Source organism: Camponotus vicinus, unplaced genomic scaffold (genome assembly GCF_025532165.1).
Source record: "Camponotus vicinus isolate PSW18456_S1 unplaced genomic scaffold, iyCamVici1.0 SCAF_7, whole genome shotgun sequence".
Lineage (NCBI taxonomy): Eukaryota > Metazoa > Arthropoda > Insecta > Hymenoptera > Formicidae > Camponotus > Camponotus vicinus.
Window position 1 is genome coordinate 9,392,027 of NW_028141979.1, and position 22,239 is coordinate 9,414,265.

General features: G+C 31.3%; 2 protein-coding genes across 11 annotated transcripts in view; one reads left to right on the forward strand and one right to left on the reverse strand.

The window, feature by feature from the left end:
- Window positions 1-1,279: 1,279 nt before the first annotated feature.
- Window positions 1,280-19,880, reverse strand: Ack-like (activated Cdc42 kinase-like). Of its 3 annotated transcripts, XM_083104170.1 has the most exons (9): window positions 19,538-19,877; window positions 18,051-18,184; window positions 16,933-17,025; window positions 14,964-16,547; window positions 14,397-14,636; window positions 14,174-14,310; window positions 13,552-13,782; window positions 6,013-6,620; window positions 1,280-5,797 (listed from the first exon to the last, which is right to left on the reverse strand). In XM_083104170.1, the coding sequence occupies exons 2-9, from the start codon at window positions 18,052-18,054 to the stop codon at window positions 4,894-4,896; spliced, it is 3,801 nt and encodes a 1,266-aa protein (XP_082960296.1). In that variant the 5' UTR covers window positions 18,055-18,184; window positions 19,538-19,877; the 3' UTR covers window positions 1,280-4,893. The 3 variants fall into 3 exon arrangements, with proteins under 3 accessions (XP_082960296.1, XP_082960295.1, XP_082960294.1); XM_083104169.1 differs by lacking the exons at window positions 1,280-5,797; window positions 6,013-6,620 and adding an exon at window positions 7,446-11,933 and having other exon boundaries at window positions 14,189-14,310; window positions 19,538-19,880; XM_083104168.1 differs by lacking the exons at window positions 1,280-5,797; window positions 6,013-6,620 and adding an exon at window positions 7,454-11,933 and having other exon boundaries at window positions 19,538-19,880.
- Window positions 19,881-21,704: 1,824 nt separating this feature from the next.
- Window positions 21,705-22,239, forward strand: part of LOC145974507 (uncharacterized) — a 70,417-nt gene continuing 69,882 nt past the window's right edge. For all 8 annotated transcript variants that reach the window (XR_014439709.1, XR_014439708.1, XR_014439710.1 and 5 more), the window contains exons 1-2: window positions 21,705-21,783; window positions 22,043-22,102. The gene's annotated coding sequence lies outside the window, so the exon portion shown is untranslated. The remainder of the gene's footprint in view (window positions 21,784-22,042; window positions 22,103-22,239) is intronic.

Genomic DNA, 22,239 nt, shown 5'->3' on the forward strand with positions numbered 1-22,239 from the left:
ACAACATTCCCCTCTCTCTTTCTCTCTCATCGATATAACTTAAATTATTTTAAATTGTTTTAAAATAATAAAAAATGTTGTTTTATATATCTATACTTTATATATATATATTAATATTGTATACTTTTATATTTATATATTATTTATAATAATTGCTGTCAAAATGAAAATAGTTCAAATGCAGTTCAAAATGAAAATTACTATCATTCAAATGAAAAAAAAAAAAAACCGCAATTATATTAATTCTTCAAATTTTGAAATCAATTTTCTTAGAAACAAAATTTTATATAAAAACGCTTTATTTTTATATAAACTTTTTTTATCTTTCCTTGTACCTAGAGACACCTAATACACACATACATAGACTTAAGTGTGTGTGTGTATACACACTATGTGTATGTATGCGTATCTTTTATCTCTCATATTTTTTATTATTTAATTTAATAAATAATAAAAAGAATGCTTTTAATAGCAATATAATAAATATACGCATAACACACGTATAACATTTGAGTTAAATTGAATCTATCCGATCGATAGCAAGCTGTACGATCGAGATTATTTTAAAGAAATAAAATATAAATAAAAATATAAAATAAAATATAAATAAAATATTTTTTATTATTTTAAAGAATTTTTAATTATTTTAAAGAAATAAAATATAAGTAAAAATATAAAATAAAATATAAATAAAATGTTTTTTATTTATATTTTATTTTATATTTTTATTTATATTTTATTTCTTTAAAATAATCTCGATCGCACAACTTTAAAATTGTAGCTTATAAGAAAACTGCGTGTAAGGAGAGGTGCACGGTAATGCCACGAGCTTGCACAAGTTGATGCGGCACGGCAGAAGCAAGTGCAGTTATGTTACACTGACCGCTAGGATGCTCCAGCCAGACCAGCAGGGCGACTTGTTGCCATGCAACACATGATGTTTGTCAGAAAATAAAGAAAAATGCCGACGAATATCGTGCTAAGCGGAAGTACAAGTAAAGCGTATAATTCTATCGTTAATGTTGCGTTTGCCACTTATTCGAAAAAATCATAAAGAAAGCCAATTTTTAAAACTGCTATTTCTCGGACTTTTAAATAATAAGCAAAGAAATAATTTTTTTAATTAAAGACAACAGTGATTATGTCTACTAGAAGCGCGCGCGCGCGCGCGCTTTCCCTCCACACATACACTTGTACATATGTGTATCTCTCTCTAAATTACGTCTCTTCCTTCTTTTCACTCCAATGTGAGATAGGATGAAACAAAATCAATCAGACATCATTATCAATATGTATATATATATATATATATGTATATATATATAATATATATGTATGTGTATATGTTATCACAAATACAGCACATATACATATATAAAAACATTTTTTACGGTTCCTTATAATTAATAATGTAGAAACGTACAAACTTTACAAAGCTTGCCTTACAAAAATTGGGTATCAAAATGTTTACAGAATACACTTAGCTCTAGTCAGACAGGGGAAAACCAGATATATTTATTTGCTTCAAATAATTTGAGCAAGTATTTTTTAATGTACGCTGAATTTTGACCGATACAGCAATTATTTTGTCAAATTGTTACATCGTGTTTATAATATTCTTGATACTAGAATAGAATATTTTTTACATTGATGAATTCAAGTGTTAAGAAAACAACAGTGGATTAAATATATTTTAACTTTAAATAATAATTTTTAAATAATACTTTAAAAATAATTTATTAACTTTAAATAACTTTAAAAACTTTGAAAATAAATAAATACTTTAAATTATATCAAAAAGATATCTAATACATATAACTCATAAATACTCGAATTTTATGGATCTGATTAGACTCATATCATTCTTGCATCAATTCTTGTAATTAATGTGATATTTTTGTTCCATTTTTAATCGATGGAGTAAAATTATTTATTTCGAGATTTCAAGATTTCAATTTATCTCGCAAATGTGTGTAATCAAAATTCAACATACATTAAAAATTACGTAGTCGCTTATACCAGAGATCTCAAACTCATACATTAGCAAGTTACAATAAAAGTAGGGAAGGTGACTCCTACTTTTTGTAATCTTTAAATCTATAAACAGATCTTATTATCTTCCTTTCATCTATCCTTTCCATAAAATCTTATGAAAGATGGACCATGTTTGATTCAAGGAGCTGTTGTTTAAGACCTCTGGCTTGTATTATATATACTATTCCTCTCTCTTTGCTAGAGAAATATGACATCGACTTAATTTTAATTTATTATTATCTCATTACTCTTATTATTGATATAATTTTTCTTATTATTTTCGATATTTTTTGTGATTTGTTCAAAACTTGACAGCTTAATATTAAAATTATTTGTATATTTTTGCATTAAACGATTTAATTGTGATTTTGTAAAAATAAATAATGATCCATAAAAATATCGTCGACATTAAACGTTATAAATACAATATACCCGATTTCTTCAAAATTGTTTCATCAATTTCGAAAACTTTGTAAAATTAAAGTTGCAAAAAAAAAAAATTAATTAATTTTATTATACAGCTATGTGTGTGACTAGTATGTAACCTGTTATAAAAGTTATGTCCCAATCAAAGTTAAATATATGTTAAAAGGAATTTGTCGTGTCGATTAAAATTAATAAAATCTTTAGAGTTAAATCTAAGATTTATTGAAAAAAAAAGTTGTAAATTAAAACATTGGGAATTTTTTTATCAAATACTTTTCAATTATTTAAACTTAAAAAAAATTAAAACTTAAGAATAATTTTGATATCTATCATACTGACTCCGTCACTTAACATAACTTTATAAAAAGTATGAAAATTTCTTATAACTATTAGTATTATAGTTATAAATTGGAACTTTGCTTCATTATCAATATTTATATTATATTATGTTTCTGCTCTTTATATAAGTTAATTAAGAAGAACTACTACAATTATTCGTTGTATATTCTAGTTTAAAACACTACAATGTTTAGCTAGATTTATAAAATGCAATTTGACTAAAATATCATACTCTGATGATAATTCTTTTAAAAATTAAGACATAATAATATCGAACAGATGTAATAAAATAGTCTTTATAAATAAATGTTAAATCTTATTAAAATTAAAAAACGTAGTATACAAGCCAGTAATCTAGATTTCTTCTTAATTTGACTTATATTGCTTTATGAATTTTATAAAAATTACTGAGCAGTGCGACTCCAAATATAAACGTTACAAAATGATTGTCCTGTGTAGATAATACTTAATTAGATATTACATGTCTATGCATTTTGTGTACATATACGCACGTGCATATGCATGTATGTATTTACATGTATGCATTTGCCGTATGTGTGCGATCAAATTAAAAAAATATGTGCGTTTTCGAAATAACATAAACACATAAAAAGTAGATAAACCTATATCATAATATAACATAAATCATAATAAATTTATACAAATATAAGCATTATATATGTATATTCAGATCCGTAAAAATTCATGGTTATAGCCTCGACTTCACTACACACACACACGCACACACAAATATATATAAAATACTTAATTTTATAAACACTTTCACGTAAAAAAAATGTATCAGCTACATTTTTGTCATTTAATTACAGATTTCGGATCCTTATTGTGCAAATTATCACATCGCATTCACGTGTAAAAAAGATACAATCGACATTGCTTTACTTATCCAGCTTAACAAGGAACTGGTTCTTCTCGTTAATCTTTGACAGATTTTATATTAATACTAATTATTGTTTAGTCTTGCAAACTTTCTAGATAATATAAAGCACATGTCAAAAACACATATATTTACTTCATCTACGCTTCTACATATAAAGAAAATTTTATAAAAATTTGTCAAGGATCTCTCTTTCTCCTTCCACTTCGCTCTCTTTATTTTAGTTACTGTTAAGGAAATATATAAAAAATGTATACAATTCAATCCAACTTGACATTCTGCTTAGTTCTTTCTTCAGTCAAATTTAAAGCTCATATGTTTCTATATACATATTTAAACAATTAAAATAACTTTTTTCTAAACACATTTTCTTCTTATATTTCCATTTCTATAGCCAAGAACAGATTCCCATCAATGTAACTAATTTTAAAAATTGGTATTTTTCTTATAAACACGTGAAGATTAATTTAAAAGTTTTCAGTTTATACCTATTATGTAAAATTAAAAGTTTTAACTCACACACTTGCTCTCTCTTTTTCTATATTTCTCTAGATAAATAGATATGCGGCTAAATAAGCAGATAAATAGATAGTTTTTTTTTCGTTATTATGTAAAAACTATCTATCATACTTTTTATTTGATTTGATATATTTGATTTGCTTATAATCGATGTTAAAATATAATGCAGAAGTTATATATTTGAATAACGATAATAATAATTGTCGTTACTCAGATATAAAGTTACTAGGAACAGACATACAAATGAATGACTCGAAATAAATTTTATCTATCTGTAAATCACACTATACATGTATATTCATAAGCAATACATATTCCCAGCCAGCTATAGTCAATCAAATATTAGCGATAGAAAAAAACATATTATAATTTATATATTAGTAATATAAATTATAATAATATATTTTATTATCACTTGTATAAAATAAATATTAGTAATTAAAGGACAAAGAGCTTTTTTAAAATTAATATTATCAATATTAATACCAGCTTAGAAATATATATTTTTTAATTGTAAGATTGTAAAAGAAAAAACATTTCGAATAAAAGAAGAGTTTTCAATATACCATGAAATAGAATCAGATAAAAATCAGCTTCTGAAGGTATAATCTCAAAACTGTTTAATCAATCCTCATTGCATCCTTTATTGCTTTTTACGATAATTGGTCGAAATCATTCTAAACCGCGGCAGTATCTTCCGTGCTTCTCAAAAGCGCGGCCGCTTTAACGACGTCGCCGCCGCACTGGTTCAGCATCACTTTGCAGTCTTCGAGACCGACGAAATTGTTTTCTTTCTTCAGAAGCCCTTGAAGCCGCTCCAGCTTGATTGCCGCCAAAACGTCCCATTCGGTAACGTTCAACGCGGCAATACAGGATTCCGGGGTTGACTGCTCGTGCAGCACCTTCATCATGATCCGCACCTCGTCAGACTGCTCTCCGTTGTGGGGTCCACGCGTTCTTCGCGTGTTCGGTCCATCGCAGGCAAACTCTAACAAATCCTCGCAAGAGACGTGATCCGACTGACGCGATAGGTCACTCACGTGACTCGATGTCTTTTCGTTGGACAAGAGGTAGACCTTCGAGAGAGGACTCGAGTGGAAATCGTCGTTCGAGCTAATGTATATCAATGGCTCCTCGCATTGGACAGGTTCAAACTTTTCTTCCGCGTATGCGTGATTCGTTTGCGATGTGTAGTTTAATAAAGCGGGTTGATGTATCACAGGAAGTTGCGTTCCAACTGGCAAGGGATCCATCTTATTCCAATCTTTCGGTTTCGCAGAATTAGTCGGATCTGTTTCCACGTTCTCTTGTATTTTGGACGTGGAATTTTTCGTGGATTTCGACTCGACGCTAGCTTTCTTGCGCAAGTTGTCAATCAATGAATTATTCGACTGCTCGTCATTGTTCGTTTCCGAAATACTTTGATGCAAGTCCGATGCGTCGCTGCAGTCGATTAAATTGTCCGAGAATTCCAATAGGTCTTCCGAGATCACGCTGCATCGTCGAAATCGGTTCTCTTCGGTGGGCAAAGAATCCAGCGCGGCCAGCTCAAAGTCTATGCGTTGCTCAAACTCTTCTGGGCTAAAAGTTTCGAGTATTCGAGTTACATGTCATGCATGAAATGAATGATTAAATTCCATGGTTTAAACTACTACAACTTAATTTTTGGCACATCAATATGCTACATTTCTTTTGTTCAAATCAAATATTAGATCATGTACATTAATAACATCAGCATATGTTATAATTCTTTAATTTGAAGGATGCAAAACTTGTATTATTTTTCAGAGACTCACCCATTGATAGACTCTTCTAGAGAATAATTATCCTGCAACGAGGTTCCGGCAACCGGCGAGTTGACATTTTGTAACGTGAAATGGCCATCCACTTGATCCTCCACAGGCGACGTGGCCACTGCCATTTTAGCCAGCGTTCTGGTGACACCGCCACCAGGTATGATCAGGGGATGCTTCCTCTGATGTCGGGGCAAGCTGGACTTGGGCTGAAGTGTCTTGGAGCGATCTCTGGGTGGCAAAGGTATCGGGTTCTCGTCGACGTTACTCTGATTCTGATTGTTCTCTATTTCCAAGGTGGAGTGATGCCTCTCGAGGATGCGAGATTGCGGCAGGGACAGGCCTGTGTGAAGCGGAGGAGACGCGCGAACCTTGGGCAGAGTCTTGGCGCCGCTGTGATGCATCTCGACGTGGAAGGTGTGCTCGCTGGACGCGTCCTCGGACGACATCGGATGAGTCAGAGTGGCATGCTTGTTTCCGCGAATTCTAGGCCTCACTATGGGTAATCCAGAGCGTAGCATGCGCAACGGGTTCGTGTCTCCTGGGCTCTCCATTGTCGGCGTCTCCACCAAGCTGTTGTACACTTCCTTGGCTTCATCCGACAGTGTAGCCTGAACATGTCGCGGGAGGGGATAGATACGAGGAGAGAAGAAATAAAATTATAACGAAAATAAGAAAATCGACGGAAACTATGGATATGGAAATGCTAAAGAAACTCTCTCACTCGCTTTCTCTTTCTCTCTCTCTCTTGCATGCACGCACATCTTTACCCTTCCTCTGTCTTTCAGTCTCTCTTTCTCTCTCTTTTCGTCTGTGATATCGTGTACCTCGGATAAGACTCAACTGTTAAGAGATCAGAGGCAATACTTGACACTCGTTGTAGTCTTAAGTGCAATAAAAAATTACATTTAATTACATTCTCTTACACATAACTTATTCCAAGATTCTCAAACCTTTTTCAATTTCAAAAAACAGCAAGGGGCTGTTCTTTTAAAAAAATTATTATAAAAAAGTAAAAAAAAAAGAAAATTATTCTCTTTTTAAGAAAAAATGACTATTCTCTCTAATCGAAAATAAATTGTAAATTATTAAATTATAAATATATAAATTGTTAAATTATAAATAATCTTATTAAATTGTTAATATATAAACCTTGCATTATATATACATATTTATATGTATTAAAAATGGAACATAATTGCTTGAAATTAATATAAAATAAACAAATATACATCTTATTTTTTTAGTTTACACAATATTATAAATCAAGCACAGAAATTTTTTGCTTCCAAGATCTAATGCTATCTTAGTTAATCAAAAAAAAACTTAGTTACTTGTACGATATTGTCTTAAATTCTTATTTTTCAAGATAAATTATAACAAATTTTCATCTTTATTTTAAAATAAATTAAAACGATTCTGAATTATTATATTGATTTTTCAAATTAATATAAAATAAAAATATAGTCAAATACAGTAAATACAGTCAAATTTCTGCATTGTTTGTTTTTTACAAAATATTTCTAAATTAAGTGGTCAAACTTTAGAAACATATATTCTATTTATAATGAAAAAAAAAAAAATCATATGAACATGAGGATCTGAAAATGATTTCTTCAAGTTTTGATGGGTTTTTTTCACTTTTATGTAGATATAATATGCTTTTATAGTTTTACCACTTTTATAGAAATACCCTGTTTGCTCATTTTTTTCACCATTTTTTCCTCTTGTACTCCTTTTCTGCTACTTCACACTTGCCACTTGATTATATATATGCATATTTAGAGTAATAATACACACAACATTGTATTATTATTACACACACGATATTTTGAGTCCACATGACGTTAAGTAACAAATGTGAAGCAATAGAAGAGTAATATAAACTAAAATGGTTGACAAATTCTATACACAAACGAATACAGAAATGCGACTATATTACTTTAAAGCCACTTTATAGTTCTTAGATCCAATAATTCAAAAAAAGCGTAATTTTTTTCAGCTATATATTGTCAGTTTTATAAAAAAAATATTTTTAAAATATAAAAAAATTTGATTATCTTCTTCTTTTTTATCTTTCATTTTATTTCCATTTAAGTCTAAATAAAGCTTAATAAAACACGTAGCTTATTGATGATATCTTATATGTATTTCAGTTTGAGAATTCCGCTTTCTGTATTCCAAAAAATTGCAATTATTCAAAAATATGTAAATATAAATGTGTGTATGAAATGTACAAATTTTATTTGTGTAAAAACTAATGGCAGTCAACCGATTTACACACTATAACTTTGTATCAATTCTTCAAATACAATTGCTAGAAACGTGTAAAGGCATCCAAAGTATTCCAGTATATGTTAATATTATCCAATTTAATGATTAACATGACATGCAATCATGCATATGTGAAATGCAGGGCCGGGAATGTTTAAATGAAAGTAATTCATTACCGTTACTCGTTACAGATTTTAAAAAAAAGTGACTCTTAAATTTTATATGAAACATATACGTATAAAATTTACATGTATTAAACAAATTTTATATTAAAATATAACTGTATATAATTTTGATATTGATATTAAAATATAAAATAAATGTAGAATAATTTTAAATATTAATTTTCACGTCAGAAAAAAATATTCTTTTTTTAAAACTTTATAAAGAAAGTATTTTCTTGATTCTTGTTCTTCTAATATATTCACTATTATAATTATCAAAAAAAAGAAACTACCATTTTAATAGCATTTATAAAAAACGCACTTCTTCCCAACCCTAGTAAAATGTTGCTTCAGACAATATCGCACGCACACACGCACACACGTACATTTTTATTAATTAACTATTGCATATATTAATTAACTATGTAAATGCATATATATATGTTTATATGCTTTTATATGTATGTATGTGCGTGTTTGTGTACATTTGTATGCATGTATATGCGTGTGTGTGCGCGCGTTGCGTATGCGGGTCTTTTGTAGGTCTCTAATGTCTCTGGGAAAATTGCCCTTTTAACGGCATTCACAATTTTTAGGTCAGAGCATGAATGTGCTTTTTATTTTTTTAAAATTTTTAAACAAGATAAATGTTTATTTTATGAACCCTAATCGTTTTTATTTTAAAAATTTTATTTTCTCGATTTACCTTCCTGCTATCACTTCTCATTCCGGGAATTAAAATTGAAAAGACCTACAAAAAACCGTATCAGACTTTTATAAAAACCATATCAAAATACGGGGAATCTGTATTCTAAAAGATCCTCTATTCTTAGTTTCTAACAATAGCTGTTTTTTTTTTTCTTCAAACTAAGATTTTCCTTTTGCACTGCTCTCTTTTCTCACTTATGTAATAACATGAAGAAGAAAAGGAATGAAAAACAGAGCGCGCAACATTTTCATTCTATGCATGTGTCATTGGAATAAGAATGAGAATTGAAGATAAAAATTGTAGAACAGGGAGAAAATATCTTCAGTCTCCCGATAACTTTAAAATGGAAAAAAATCGACTATAAATCTTACACACTCTCTGCATCGATATGTTGGAGGAATGTATTTCGAACAAAATAAAATAATTGTATATATTATCTAAAAAAGAGATATAGTAATTTAAAAAAAAAATCAATCTAGTTTAACCATCGGATTTTTGATATACATATAAGTTAATATAACTAGCATGCATTTGTAACATAACAATTTCTCCAGCCACTTTGCGAAATTGTCGAGGCTCGATACATGGAAAAGCTGCATCCGAATCGATCGAGGCCGAAACCATAAATTTGTCCTTCAACTTTAAGGAGCTGGAGAGGGAGGAAACGTCAAAACGTCGTTCGTGAACTCTGGATACTCGGAGCTGGTATCCGAGTCGAAGTCAGAATTGCTGGTAAACGTCAAGCTCGAGCTGGGCGCGCTTTCCGGCCAGGAGAGCAGATTGTTCTTGGAGGAGAACGGCGGCGACAGCGAGTTTAGGAAGCTCGTCGACGGCGGCGGCGATTTCCCGCAAAGCTCAACCGTGGAGAACCCCTTGGCGGAATCCGGATGCAGAAACGGGGCCTTGTATTTGAAATTTAAGCGCAGATTGTGCGGAACCTTCTTGTGTCTACGTTTGTAACGCAGGCGACTTCTAATGTCCATCTCCGAGTGCGAAACCGAGTCCGAGTCCTCGCTGGAGTCATTTCTGGGATGAAAGGACCTGCGTACGTTCTTCACCGGTTTTCTATTTTCCGATAAGGACGATGTCCTGTGTCGATAGACGTTAACAGCGCCGGGAAGCTTTTCCGGAAGCGCGTCCTGTTTGGGTAGTTCCTTTCTGACGGGCTCGTTCTGATACAATTTCGGCGGCTCCAGAATGTGCTGATGCATCGTGGGACTTGCTGGCAGGTTCGTCTTTTGCATCAAACTCAGCTTTGCGTTGATCGATGGTTGACTTTGAAGTGGTATGTTCAGATCCAGATGCTTGGGTTTCTGAATCGGGATATTTAGACTTCGCAATGGCGAGTGAGACGACGTGGACAGATCCAGGTTTCTCATGTTGGAGGCGAGAGACCTCGACGAGGCTGTTTCCAGGTTCCTCGAGTTTTGCGCGATGTTCTTACCTAACTGTATCATATTCTGCGTTAGTTTGCCCAAGCCCAGGTTCAAGCCCTGGCTCTTTTTGGAATCCAAGTAGTTCTTCACGCTCTCCAAGCCAGAGACTTCACGTTGGTACTTCTCTGCTAAAAGCTTGCTGTTCAGTTCTACCTGACTAGCTTCGGCGTCGGATTTTCGCCTGAGACGCTGGAAATTCACTCGCAAACTCTCGGAACTGCTGTAGATGGGAGATTCCTTCTTCTCTGATTCGGCGATAAATAGAGGATTGTTGGATATCACAAACGGAAAGCCCTCGTGGCCATTTTGATTCTGTTCAATCTTACGGAAGCTTTGTATGTTTATTTTTACCGCCTCTATGTTGCCCCTCGGACTATCCGAACCATCCGTTTTCGCGCTTGTCTTAATATTGTCCGACGAACCGTACATCGTACTCGTCGCATCTTGATTCGTATTCCTAGGCATAAAGGGCATTTTCGCATTTCTAGACTTGGGAAAGTCAATCTTTTTGAATTCCGTGATGTTCATCTTCGTGGACTCGGTGAAAGCAACAGGTATCTTCGGCCGCGTACCGAGATCGAAGTTCTTCGCCTTGTCTTTCACCCCATCGAACTTCTTCGGCTTATTACGCGGGGATTCCAAGTTCGCCATTTTTTCCTTCAAAAAGTTCTCATCCGACCATGTGTCGAGATGCGTGATATTATTCTTGAGTTGCAGCTCGCAATTGTTCAGTTTGCTTTGCAACTGTGCTTGATTTAATCTACCTCCGACCGACGAGCCCTGCTCCAGAGCATTCGAATAATACGTTGGCCTATTGGGCTGTTCCAGATTATTAAGTTTATCGTACTTATCCAATTTCTCTTCCCCAAAATGCGCCTTTTCGTTGGCGCACTCTAGAATACCTTCATCGTCGCAGTACTTGGGTTGCTCGAAATAACGTTCGACATAGCTGGTAGACACTCTTTTTATCTCGCACGGTAAATCGTAGGTCGAGTTGTCCATGTTGAAGATCTTACCATTCTGATGCCGAATATTCGATTTGGCCTCAAGATCAGCTGCGCTCTCGCAATTCAAATGATTCTTTTTATTCTCCTTCTTCAAGAACTCGGTAGATTTGACTAGATTTTGCTTCGTCATCTGATTATCTAATATGTGTGTATCCAAATCAATATCCATGTACGAGGCCCAGGCGCTCGGTTTTGTTAAAAGCTCCCTCGATTTCGCGAAACAAAATTCTGCCGAGGCTTTATCCCACAAGGGAAGTTTCAAGGTCGACGGTGCACCGAAGGATTCTATACTAGATACCGTAGATGAAAGCGATTGCAGGCTCGAACACAACCACTTTACGCAGCACGCAATTTTTAAACGACATGCAGGGAAATAAATAAAAAATGACAAAGATATTTTAAGTGCATGCATAATGTACAGAAGTATCGATATAAAACATATGACACACACAAATATATAAAGTTTTACAGTTGGCAAAAATATTTGGAGTTTGCATTTATCGGCAAAAATAAATAAAATATGATTGTGATGCAATTAAAAAAATAACAGGTTAAATTATACATAATCAAAATATACAGAAACCAATAAGAAGTAATGAGAGAGGAAAAGGATAAGAGAAAAATCGAGATTAGTTATGTTATAAGTAAATAAGCACTAGATTAAGAAACTTAAGATACAATGGATAAACTTCAAAGTAAATTTATAGTTTTGATTTTACCTATTTTTTATCTTATGTGACAGCAGGAATTAACTTTGTTCCATAACAGTATTAAAATGGTTTTAAATAATATTAAAATATGTATGTGCAATGTATATATACCAGATATCCCGTAATTAATAGTATAACTAGAAGAAGGAATCGACAAGGAAAAAATAAATCAAAAATAAAGAATAAAATTTTTTCATATAAAACCTTGTTTTGGAGAAAATTAATTTTAAAATTTGAAGAATTAGTAACACTGACGTTTTTTTAAATTTGAATCTTTCTTACATCTTCTATCTATATATTCTGTCCATATTTTGTATAACACTAATAATATATGAATCTAAAAAAATACATTTTCAGTAAGACAATTTTAAAATTATTTAAATTACACTGAACAGAAAGAATTAAATATAAAATATTTGTAGACAAATATTTTTTCAATAAAAAATTTTTACATATTTTAATAGTCACCGTCAAAATAAATTTTCTGTATATTATAAAGTTAGAGAAATTATTTTTTAGCTTAAAAAATCATAAAATATGCTATCAATATTCCAATTTTTAAAGTCAATTTTGTTAAAAACAAAACTTTGTATAAACAAATTTTATTCTGATTTTTAACTGTATTTTTAATGTATTATTATTTTCTCCTTTGATTATACCACTAATTACGGAACAGTCTGTAGTGTATTATTCAATTTTATCGTATTCCTATTATATCCAAATCAAAATATGATAGTACATGTCATCTCGTCATATTTATAAATATTTTAATTGTAAAGCAATTTCTTGCACGATTTTATATATTTAAATATGTAAAAAGTGTAATGATGTATGTATATAACATCTAATTGCTGCAGTATGTTAAATATTAATTAAAAAAACAAAGGAAGAGTTAAATCTCTAATATTAAATAACTTGGGGAAACAACTGTAATCGATAATGCAAAAATAAATGTAGAAGATATGTAAAATCGTATTAATAATTTAGAAACTTTTTGCATTATTTCTTACTCCATTTTCATTGCAATATTTATATACTTCAATATATTATTAATCCATACTCTAGAAATACCAAGTAATTTTGCAGAATTTTTAATAATTATATAAATCATAGTAAAAATTTGAATGTTAAATAAGAATGTAAAGACTTTGACATCTTTCTTGTCTTCCTTTGTTGTAGATTTTTTGATCTGTTTAACTTTTTAAAATATTTCTGGAATAAAACAAAAGCCGTTTTATGTACCTGTATGTCAGGTATACTGGCAGCTTCTTCGGAAAAATGTCGTCTATCTGGTTTAGGACTGTATTGATGTGGCAACTTAAAAGAGAATTTTCTGCGTCTTGAAGGACTGGCAGGTGTACGGGGAGACTCCGGTGGATGTTCAAGATCTGTCATGGAACGTGCTGTCAATTCCTGTGCCATAGCAATGGCTGAGTAGAGAGTTTTCTGATCGGCAGCTGAGATAGGTTTCACCTAGATACAAGAGAAATGTTTACTCTCTCCGTCATATTAACGGTAGGTCAACATTTCTGTGCAATTCTCTCTCTAAAGAAAAATATACATATTGCTACTATCTTACTTAAACATGAATATATTTTAAAAGTTTATATTAAGTACAGACCAAGAAATCGAAACTTCATTATACTGCATTAAACTTGAATTATTGATTCTGCATAAGAATTTTACATCGGACTTCATTTTCTTTTATCTTAATAACATATTGTATAAATATAAATAAAAGTAATATCTAAAGATAGCAAATAATAAATAAGGAACAAGTAACACTGAATAATAATAATAAATATATTGTTAAATATAATGAATAAATCATATAATAATAAAAAATAATAAAAGATTACTGTACATTTATTGGACTCACGGTGGCTTGTTTCTTCTTGCTACATTGTTTTGCTTGAATTTCCCGCAATTCGTTTCTCACGTTACTTGATTCATGTTCAGTGGGTAAAGGAAGGCCAGGTGGTGGAGGAGGAGGAGAAGAACCTATAGAAAAAAACAATCATATGTCAGAAACATTATCTGTACATCTTATGTAAAAAATAGAATATTTATTTTCCATTTTCTTTTACCTAATGATCTGAACATTTGATCCATTTCTGCCAAAAGACTTGGACCAAAGTCAAAATTCAACGTTTTATCAAATCTTAATGGACTTTCTTGATTTTCCTCGTCACTGATTTCATGATATTCATGGTCAGCTTCGAGAACATCAGTATTACTGCCTATATTAGATGTTATGGATTGCTTCTTTGCATTACTTTCTGTATTCACTTGACATATCTCCGAACTCACATCAGACCATAAACTCTCTATATAAACATATAAGATAATAGAGTCATAAAACAGCGTAAAGATCAAATATGATTAATATTTAATTAATCTTTGTTCCATGTATAAAATTTATTTCTTAATTCCTAATCAATTATACCTAATGAAATTATAAATAATATTATATAAATAATATTGCATATTTATTAAATAAAATTATAATCATAAATAATATTGCATATTTATTATAAATGAAATGATAATCATAAACAATTTTGCATATTTATTAAATAAATTCATGCATACACATATGCAAAATCAAGTAATTTGATAAAATAAAAGGTCTGTTACAACAGAAAATGGAATACCATGTTTGCTTTGAGCCTCTTGCTGCATATTTCTACTATCTCTCGCTGATTCTCTATTTGCATCGATACTTCTAGCATCCTGATTTAAACTTTGAGAATTATCAGTTGCGTCTTCCTGCGGTTTGTATGGTGTCACAACTTGACGAGGCAGATGCGGGTACTTTCCACCCAGAAAGCTAATGTCACCAAAGTACGCTCCGTCTAAACCTACATGACCGGTATGCTTGAGATCGCCCTGTGGCGAGGATATCATGTCCGTACGGATTTTTCTACGCTGCGAGGAAAAAGCATTCTTGCCATCTCCCCGCGTAAATTCGCCGGGCTTATTGCTAGGTAGATTGGAACCGAGGTACGCAATCGTATGAGCCGGATTAAAGAATCCCGTTTTGCCGTTATTTAAAACACCCTTCCATAAGATATTGCTACTGCCTTTATCTAAGACTGTAATTATGTCGTTTTGTCTGTAAGCGAGCTGGTTCAGCTCAGTATTATCCTGGACTGCTTGAACTTGTTCCGGCTTTAGATCAGGCAACAGATTGATCAATTCGGAAAACTTGGGTCTTTTCAGAGCCTCATGTTGCCAACATTGTTGCATGAGAGAAAAGTAGTCCTTTGGACAGCACTCGGGTTGCTCGAGCCTCTGAAAATTAGGCTCGTCTATCGCTTCGAGAATTTGATGACCGGTCAATGCTGCCCACGGTTGAAATCCGTAACTGAAAATCTCCCATAAAGTTACCCCGTATGCCCAAACGTCGCTCGCCGACGTGAATTTCAGATAGGATATGCATTCAGGTGCGCACCACGCGATGGGTAGCTTCAAATTGACATTGAAATTCGTCTGATAATAATCCTTGCCGACCCCTAGTGCGCGTGACAATCCGAAATCCGATATCTTGACTTTATTCTTAGAAAACACGAGGATGTTTCTGGCAGCTAGGTCACGATGTATCAGTCTTTTCGCCTCCAAATATTGCATTCCGTCAGCAATCTGCACGGCGAAGTCGCACAACGACAAAACCGGGAAACTTGCGCGCAAACTGGGTTCCTTCAGGCACTCCAGCAATGAACGTAACGGTGCCAACTCTGTTACAAGCATCAACGAATTTGTGTCAAGAACGACGCCATACAGCCGCACGATATGCTCGTGATCGATCGCGTGCATTATCGCGGCCTCCTTTAGAAATTCTATAGGATTATTCTGCATTCTTTCGCGGGACAGGCATTTGATTGCCACCTGTATCCTTTCTCCATCATTTGTCCATACACCCTGCTGCACGACCCCGAATTCTCCAGTACCCAATTCTTTATTCACAATAATTGCATCGGCTGGGATCATGTGTTTATTGGGTACGCGTACCGACGGTCTGTCCTGTCTCTCCTCTGGCAACATACTTAGCGCACCGGGAGTCTGTTCCTCGCGCTTTGGTAGAAGCATTTTCTTAAATTTGGAAAGGTAATTTTGAGGAAAATGCTTCTGAAAGTATTTTTTTAGACGGCGCATTTCCGGCTTGCTCATTCCTATCGCGTTCAGATCTTCTTCCGTTACATACTTCAATTGTGCTGTTGTTTGCACCTTCAAGTCTCCTAATAAAAAGTCTCTCTTTTAATTTTATAATTATATTTATAAATTATATAAAAACAATTAATGATATAAAAACAATTTTAAAAATGTAATAATTTAATAGAAATTCTTTTGCAGATTTTAAAAGTGTAATAAAAATAGCACATTATTATATAATTATTTCTTTCCACTAGATAAAAAAGAGCATAATTAAACAAATGACATTCTTTTTTAATCCTTCTTTTATAATATTTTTCTTAATATTAAATTTCAGTTAGAAATTTAATTGAAACATTAAGAAATTATACATCAAAGATATTTAATTAAACATTAAAATATTAATTAATATCTCTTAAAATATTATTTAAAAAAAGTATAACAAGATATGACTGAAATAAATAAAATTACCTCGAATTCCAGGATAATATTGCTGTAACTCAGCTTCCATAAGGAACTCGTAAAGACCAGGTCCATTGTTGCGAGACATTTCTACTTGTGTATCTAGAATCAAATTAAATTTACAATTAAGGTCTATAAAAGAAATATTATTGATAATCATTCTCAATAGTTAGATTAACCTTTTATAAAATTATTGGACATATTATAAAAGAGTATTAGAGGTAACAATATGTTTGAAATAAAAGATACTAATATTTCTCAAATAAATATGAACAATTGTTTATTGATTAGTTATTATTAGAAAATAAGGCTGGTTTACAATAATATCATTCTAAAGAGATTATTCAACCGCATCATGCTTAAGATTCTGGAAAAAAGTATAAAATAAAAAAAATTTTTAAACCAAAGAAAAAAGATTTTAAATGACAAGTCATTTAAATTCCTTCAAATTCATAAAAATTATAATTTCATACTACTTTAACATAAAGCACAATTGTAAACCTAATATCTAATGTTAATGAAATTGAATATTATCATTAAAATTCTACATAATAATTTAGACTTTTTTGTTATTTTAATATTTCATAGATACTTTTTGAAAAGTTCTTTTATATACCATTCTGACTATTAATATAAAAATGATTACTTTCATATATTTAGTCATATTCAAGATTTTCAATTGTCGTAATTTATATATTTTCATATAATGAAAATTTTCATATAATGAAATTTTCATATAATTTACATATTTCATAAAATGCAACAAAAAGAACGATTTTAAAGAAATGATAAAATTAATAAATTTGTCTGAAGAAAATATAAATTTGTGGAATTCATATTATCAATACTAAACAAAGATATAAAAGTAAAATTTTTATTTCTTTAATGCTTTACAAATGTAATTCAAAAAAAGTTGCACAATTTGAAATCAGGAATTTTTATGCACATTCATTATCTATTACTTTCAATTATTACAATTGCACTGTACTATATAATTATAACAGAAAAAGAGAAAAAAAATTTTGCAATTAATATCCATTTTTTAATACCAATTACATCAGTGCAATCTGTCCTAAATTGAAATCATAATCTGACATTACAAACATATAACACTACAATTTTCTCACCCATTCTACGCTATCGTAGAGAGATATAAGGCGACTTCTCGTCCCCTTGAAATACGACGAACTGCTGCTTTAGTCCTATCCTATCAGGACATGATCACATTCGTTTTGGTTTCCTTTTCAGTTCATCATTTTGCCTTGAATAATTTACATTGTACATTTATTACATGATTTCCTGTATATGCGATACTCATAATATAAATCTCAAATATCTTTTATCCCAGGAACAAAAATTTTTATTTAAAATAAAATCTTAATTTATATTTCTTAATCATCATAAATAAAAATAAATAAAATAGAAAATATGGTATATATAAAATTATGGTAATCACTTATATGGAAAAAAAAGTTTTCTCATAGCATTATAAATTTGCTTTTATGCATACATCTATATTTATAAAAAAACTTTTTAAAATTGTTAAAATTTTCTATTTTTTTTTTTAGTTTCTACATTATTTTAACTATTTTTGTATTTTACTTGGCTTGATGGTATATTAACGATTCGTGGGAAAAAATAAAGTTAGAATTAGGTCAGGTCAAAGCGTGTTAAAATTAAATCTACCATGCATCTTGTTAATAGTAAAAGAGTTTTGCTTTTCTAAACTACTTTCTCAATACTTGTTATTTTTTTCTTATTCTCCACAAAGTACTAATATAGTACAATTTTTTTAGTATAATTTATTTCATCTTGAAAAGTATAATCAAATACAATTTAGAGCAAATCTAGTGGCTGAGTTACATAATGTATATATCGCCATATTAGATTTAGCTTTTCTAAAATATTTAATTTGAAATAATCTCTTAATATTTCAAAAATTTTTTAAATTTTTAAAAATTATAAAAATGAAATAAAATAATTAGAGAAATGTTATTAATTGTATTATTTTAAAAAGCTGATAAATAAATTTGGACTATGTTTCCAAAAGAATAAAAATGCTATTATTGTATTTAATAATAAAAAAAATATAAATATAATAAAATTAATATTAAAAATTATACATATAATTTTTATAGACCCAGAAATCAGTTCTTTTTTTCTCTCATTTCTTTTAATAATCTTAAAGTATTTTAATTACTTTGAAAAAAAAATATATAAAAACGATTGAATAGAATGATTGAAGATAACATTTATCAAATATAAATATTTGAATACATGAAATATATCTTTAAATATTCATAAATCAACAATAAACTCTGCGCAAATTTTATTTCGCGGATACAAGGGATTTTCTCAAAAACAATTGACTTTTCCTGCTGCAAATCGCATATTATCGCATTTTTATTGAAATAAAAAAAAAGTATATTCGCGAATAGTGGAAAATACGAAAGAAAATCACACATTACAGATAAATATAACAAAGGAGCGTACGTGAAAAAAAAATTTTCAAACTTTGCGCCTGAGAATAGGAAGAGAGAAAAAAATAACATATATTAAAGAATACTCGAAAAATGTTGAGAAATATATTAATATCGTTTTTATAGATGCACACCTTTCGCCGTTCCGTTGACAGGACTCTGAAATCACGGCACCTCTCAATCTCCCTCTCGTCTTTTCCTCGCATCAAAACGATGGGCACAGCAGCTGTCCCTTTTTCCCCGCCCAAGTCTCCTTTTTTCTTTCTCTTCCCCCTTTAACGAGCTTATCCCGCTGCTAATTTCAAGCCTCACATTTTCCCACGCGAGTGCACGTCGTTCGCTAAATCACGCCCAAGTCGCCTGTCCGCGCATCACAAGAATTTACGGGGCTCTTTAATCGCGACTCGCATGTTTGCATCCGCCGAAGAAGATACCACCATTCTCGCTGTTCATCTCGAACACAAACGTAACGAGAGAACGAGAAAGACCTTAGGACCGATATTCATGATTCGTTCTTAAGGTGCCAATTCATGTAGCGAATAAATCGCCGCGAATAGAGGTCACGTGATCATTCGCAGTTCGCTAGCGAATAAACGCTATTCGCTGGATTTTTTCAGCTTTTTACGAATATTCGCTGATGCGAACATTTTGAAAATGGATTCAACACAAGTAAGTCATTGAATTTATAAAAAGAAATTATATTTATTGTATATAATTATATTTATAGAATTTTTATAAGGAATTGAATTTATAAGTACTTTGTATGTTTATCTATTTTATAAATGCCTTTCTTAATTTCTTTTTTTAGGATTAAGTCTTTTAATTGAGTTGCAGATATATGTATGTAATTATGAAATCTCAAGTCTTCTAAAACCAGCTTGGGTAGCACAGTATGAAAGAATCCATGCTCTTTTCTTGCTTGAAAAATGGGTGCTATCCAATATTTTTTATGAGAATATTTTCTTTTTTTCACATTTAAGAGTACAGCAACAAGGGCAGCAGCTCTCCTTTTCCGTATATTTTCTTGATAAAAATTATTTATTTGTACATAATTGAAAAAAAATTGTATTTGTTGATTATACCAACGCGTCCAGGTAGTAATTGAATTTTCTTCCATTTTAGAAAAATAAAAATTCAGCTCACTTCTTACTATTCGCTTATTCGCGACGAATAATTCGCTACTTCACGGAGAATTATTCGCTACTCGCTATATATCATTCGCAGCGAAAAATTCGCTGCATGAAAAGGCACCTTTATATTCAAGATCATTTTAGGGCTCACGCAATGAGCGAGATAAAGCCCGTATCGGATGAAGTATTAAGATTAAGGCGGTTTCCAGCAAGGACACATGACGAATGGTCAGATTCGAGGTAGTTTACTGGACGTCATTGGCCAATCGCAGCCATTCTTCATTTTTATATGAATATTTGCCGAGTTTATTTACATTGTGCGCAATACATTTATCTTAGGGTGGGTTTTCACTTGACGCTCGATGCTCATTTTGAGCGTCAAAAGACATCATGTGATAAAAAAATGACGAATTGGTATCTTTATTTTTAGTCGCGTGATGTCTTTTGATGCTGAAAATGAGCGTTGAGTGGTATCATGAAAAGGCGCCTTTACATGCGCAGTTATCTCGTGAGAAAGACAGTGAAATTATCATTAGACGATATATATAACCGCAGTAATTTAAAAATAAGAGAAATCTTAATTCTAATAAATATCTACTCTATATTTATTTTATAAATATTAATAAGGCCGGTATTCATAGTCCGTTCTTCTATTTAAGATCGTCTTAAGAACCCATTCAACCAATCAAATAGCTGCAATGCGGTCATTGATTGGTTGAATGGGTTCTTAAGACGATCTTAAATATAAGAACGAACTATGAATACCGGCCTAATGCGGCGTCTACAATGAGATTTTAAGGAGACTTAAAGCGTAAGATTTAAGAAATTGACCAATCACAGTCGAGTATTCTCTTAATACTTGACTGTGATTGGTCAATTTCTTAAGTCTTACGCCTTAAGTCTCCTTAAAATCTCATTGTAGACGACGCTTAATGCGTCGTCTACAATGGGATTTTAAGACTTAAGATTTAAGAAATTGACCAATTACAATTGACTTTAGAGAAGAATAATAAATATGATTGGTCAATTTCTTAAATTTTAAGTGTTAAAGTGTCATTGTAGACGTCGCTTAAGTGTATTCAAAATATATTTTTGAGTAAGCGGCATAAAGGCGCCATTGGCGGATATATAAGTATAGTAACGCCATTTTAGATACGTAATTTCCGGTACCGGTCTTTTCGTCCCCGTTTCCGGAGTGTTTCCTTCGTGCCACGTTTTCGCCATCCGACAAAACGTCGTTTTAATCGGAGGTAATCATCCCTTTTCTCTTATTAATTCTATATTCTATCAAATATTAAACAAGATTTAAGAATATTTTCCTATATATTTTTGATAATATTCTTCACATTAACAGTTCGGCAAGATAAAATACTTCAGAAAATCCAAGGTTACACTAATAGAAAGTTGTGCGCACAAAATATATATATATATATCGTTTCTTACTCTTTTTCTTACGTAAAATTCTCTTTATATTGTAATTGTGAAGAAATTTATATCTGCATTTTACAGGTTATTTTTTGTGCATCCCATTCTGCGTAGACATACACAGAGATGCGGACAAAGCATAGAGTAAGTATCCCAGTAAACACTGTTATATTGTAGTTATAAAGTAAATGTAATATATATATATATATTCAAATATATGTATATATATATATATATATATATATTAAATTTACTTTATAACTGCAATATAACATCTGTTA

Coding starts and splice junctions, on each gene's coding strand:
- Ack-like (XM_083104168.1), bottom strand. Junction 16,548..16,932: donor ATATTATCCTGGAATTCGAG/GTAATTTTATTT, acceptor ACTTTTTATTAG/GAGACTTGAAGGTGCAAACA. Junction 11,934..13,551: donor CCAGTATACCTGACATACAG/GTACATAAAACG, acceptor TGCTGCGTAAAG/TGGTTGTGTTCGAGCCTGCA.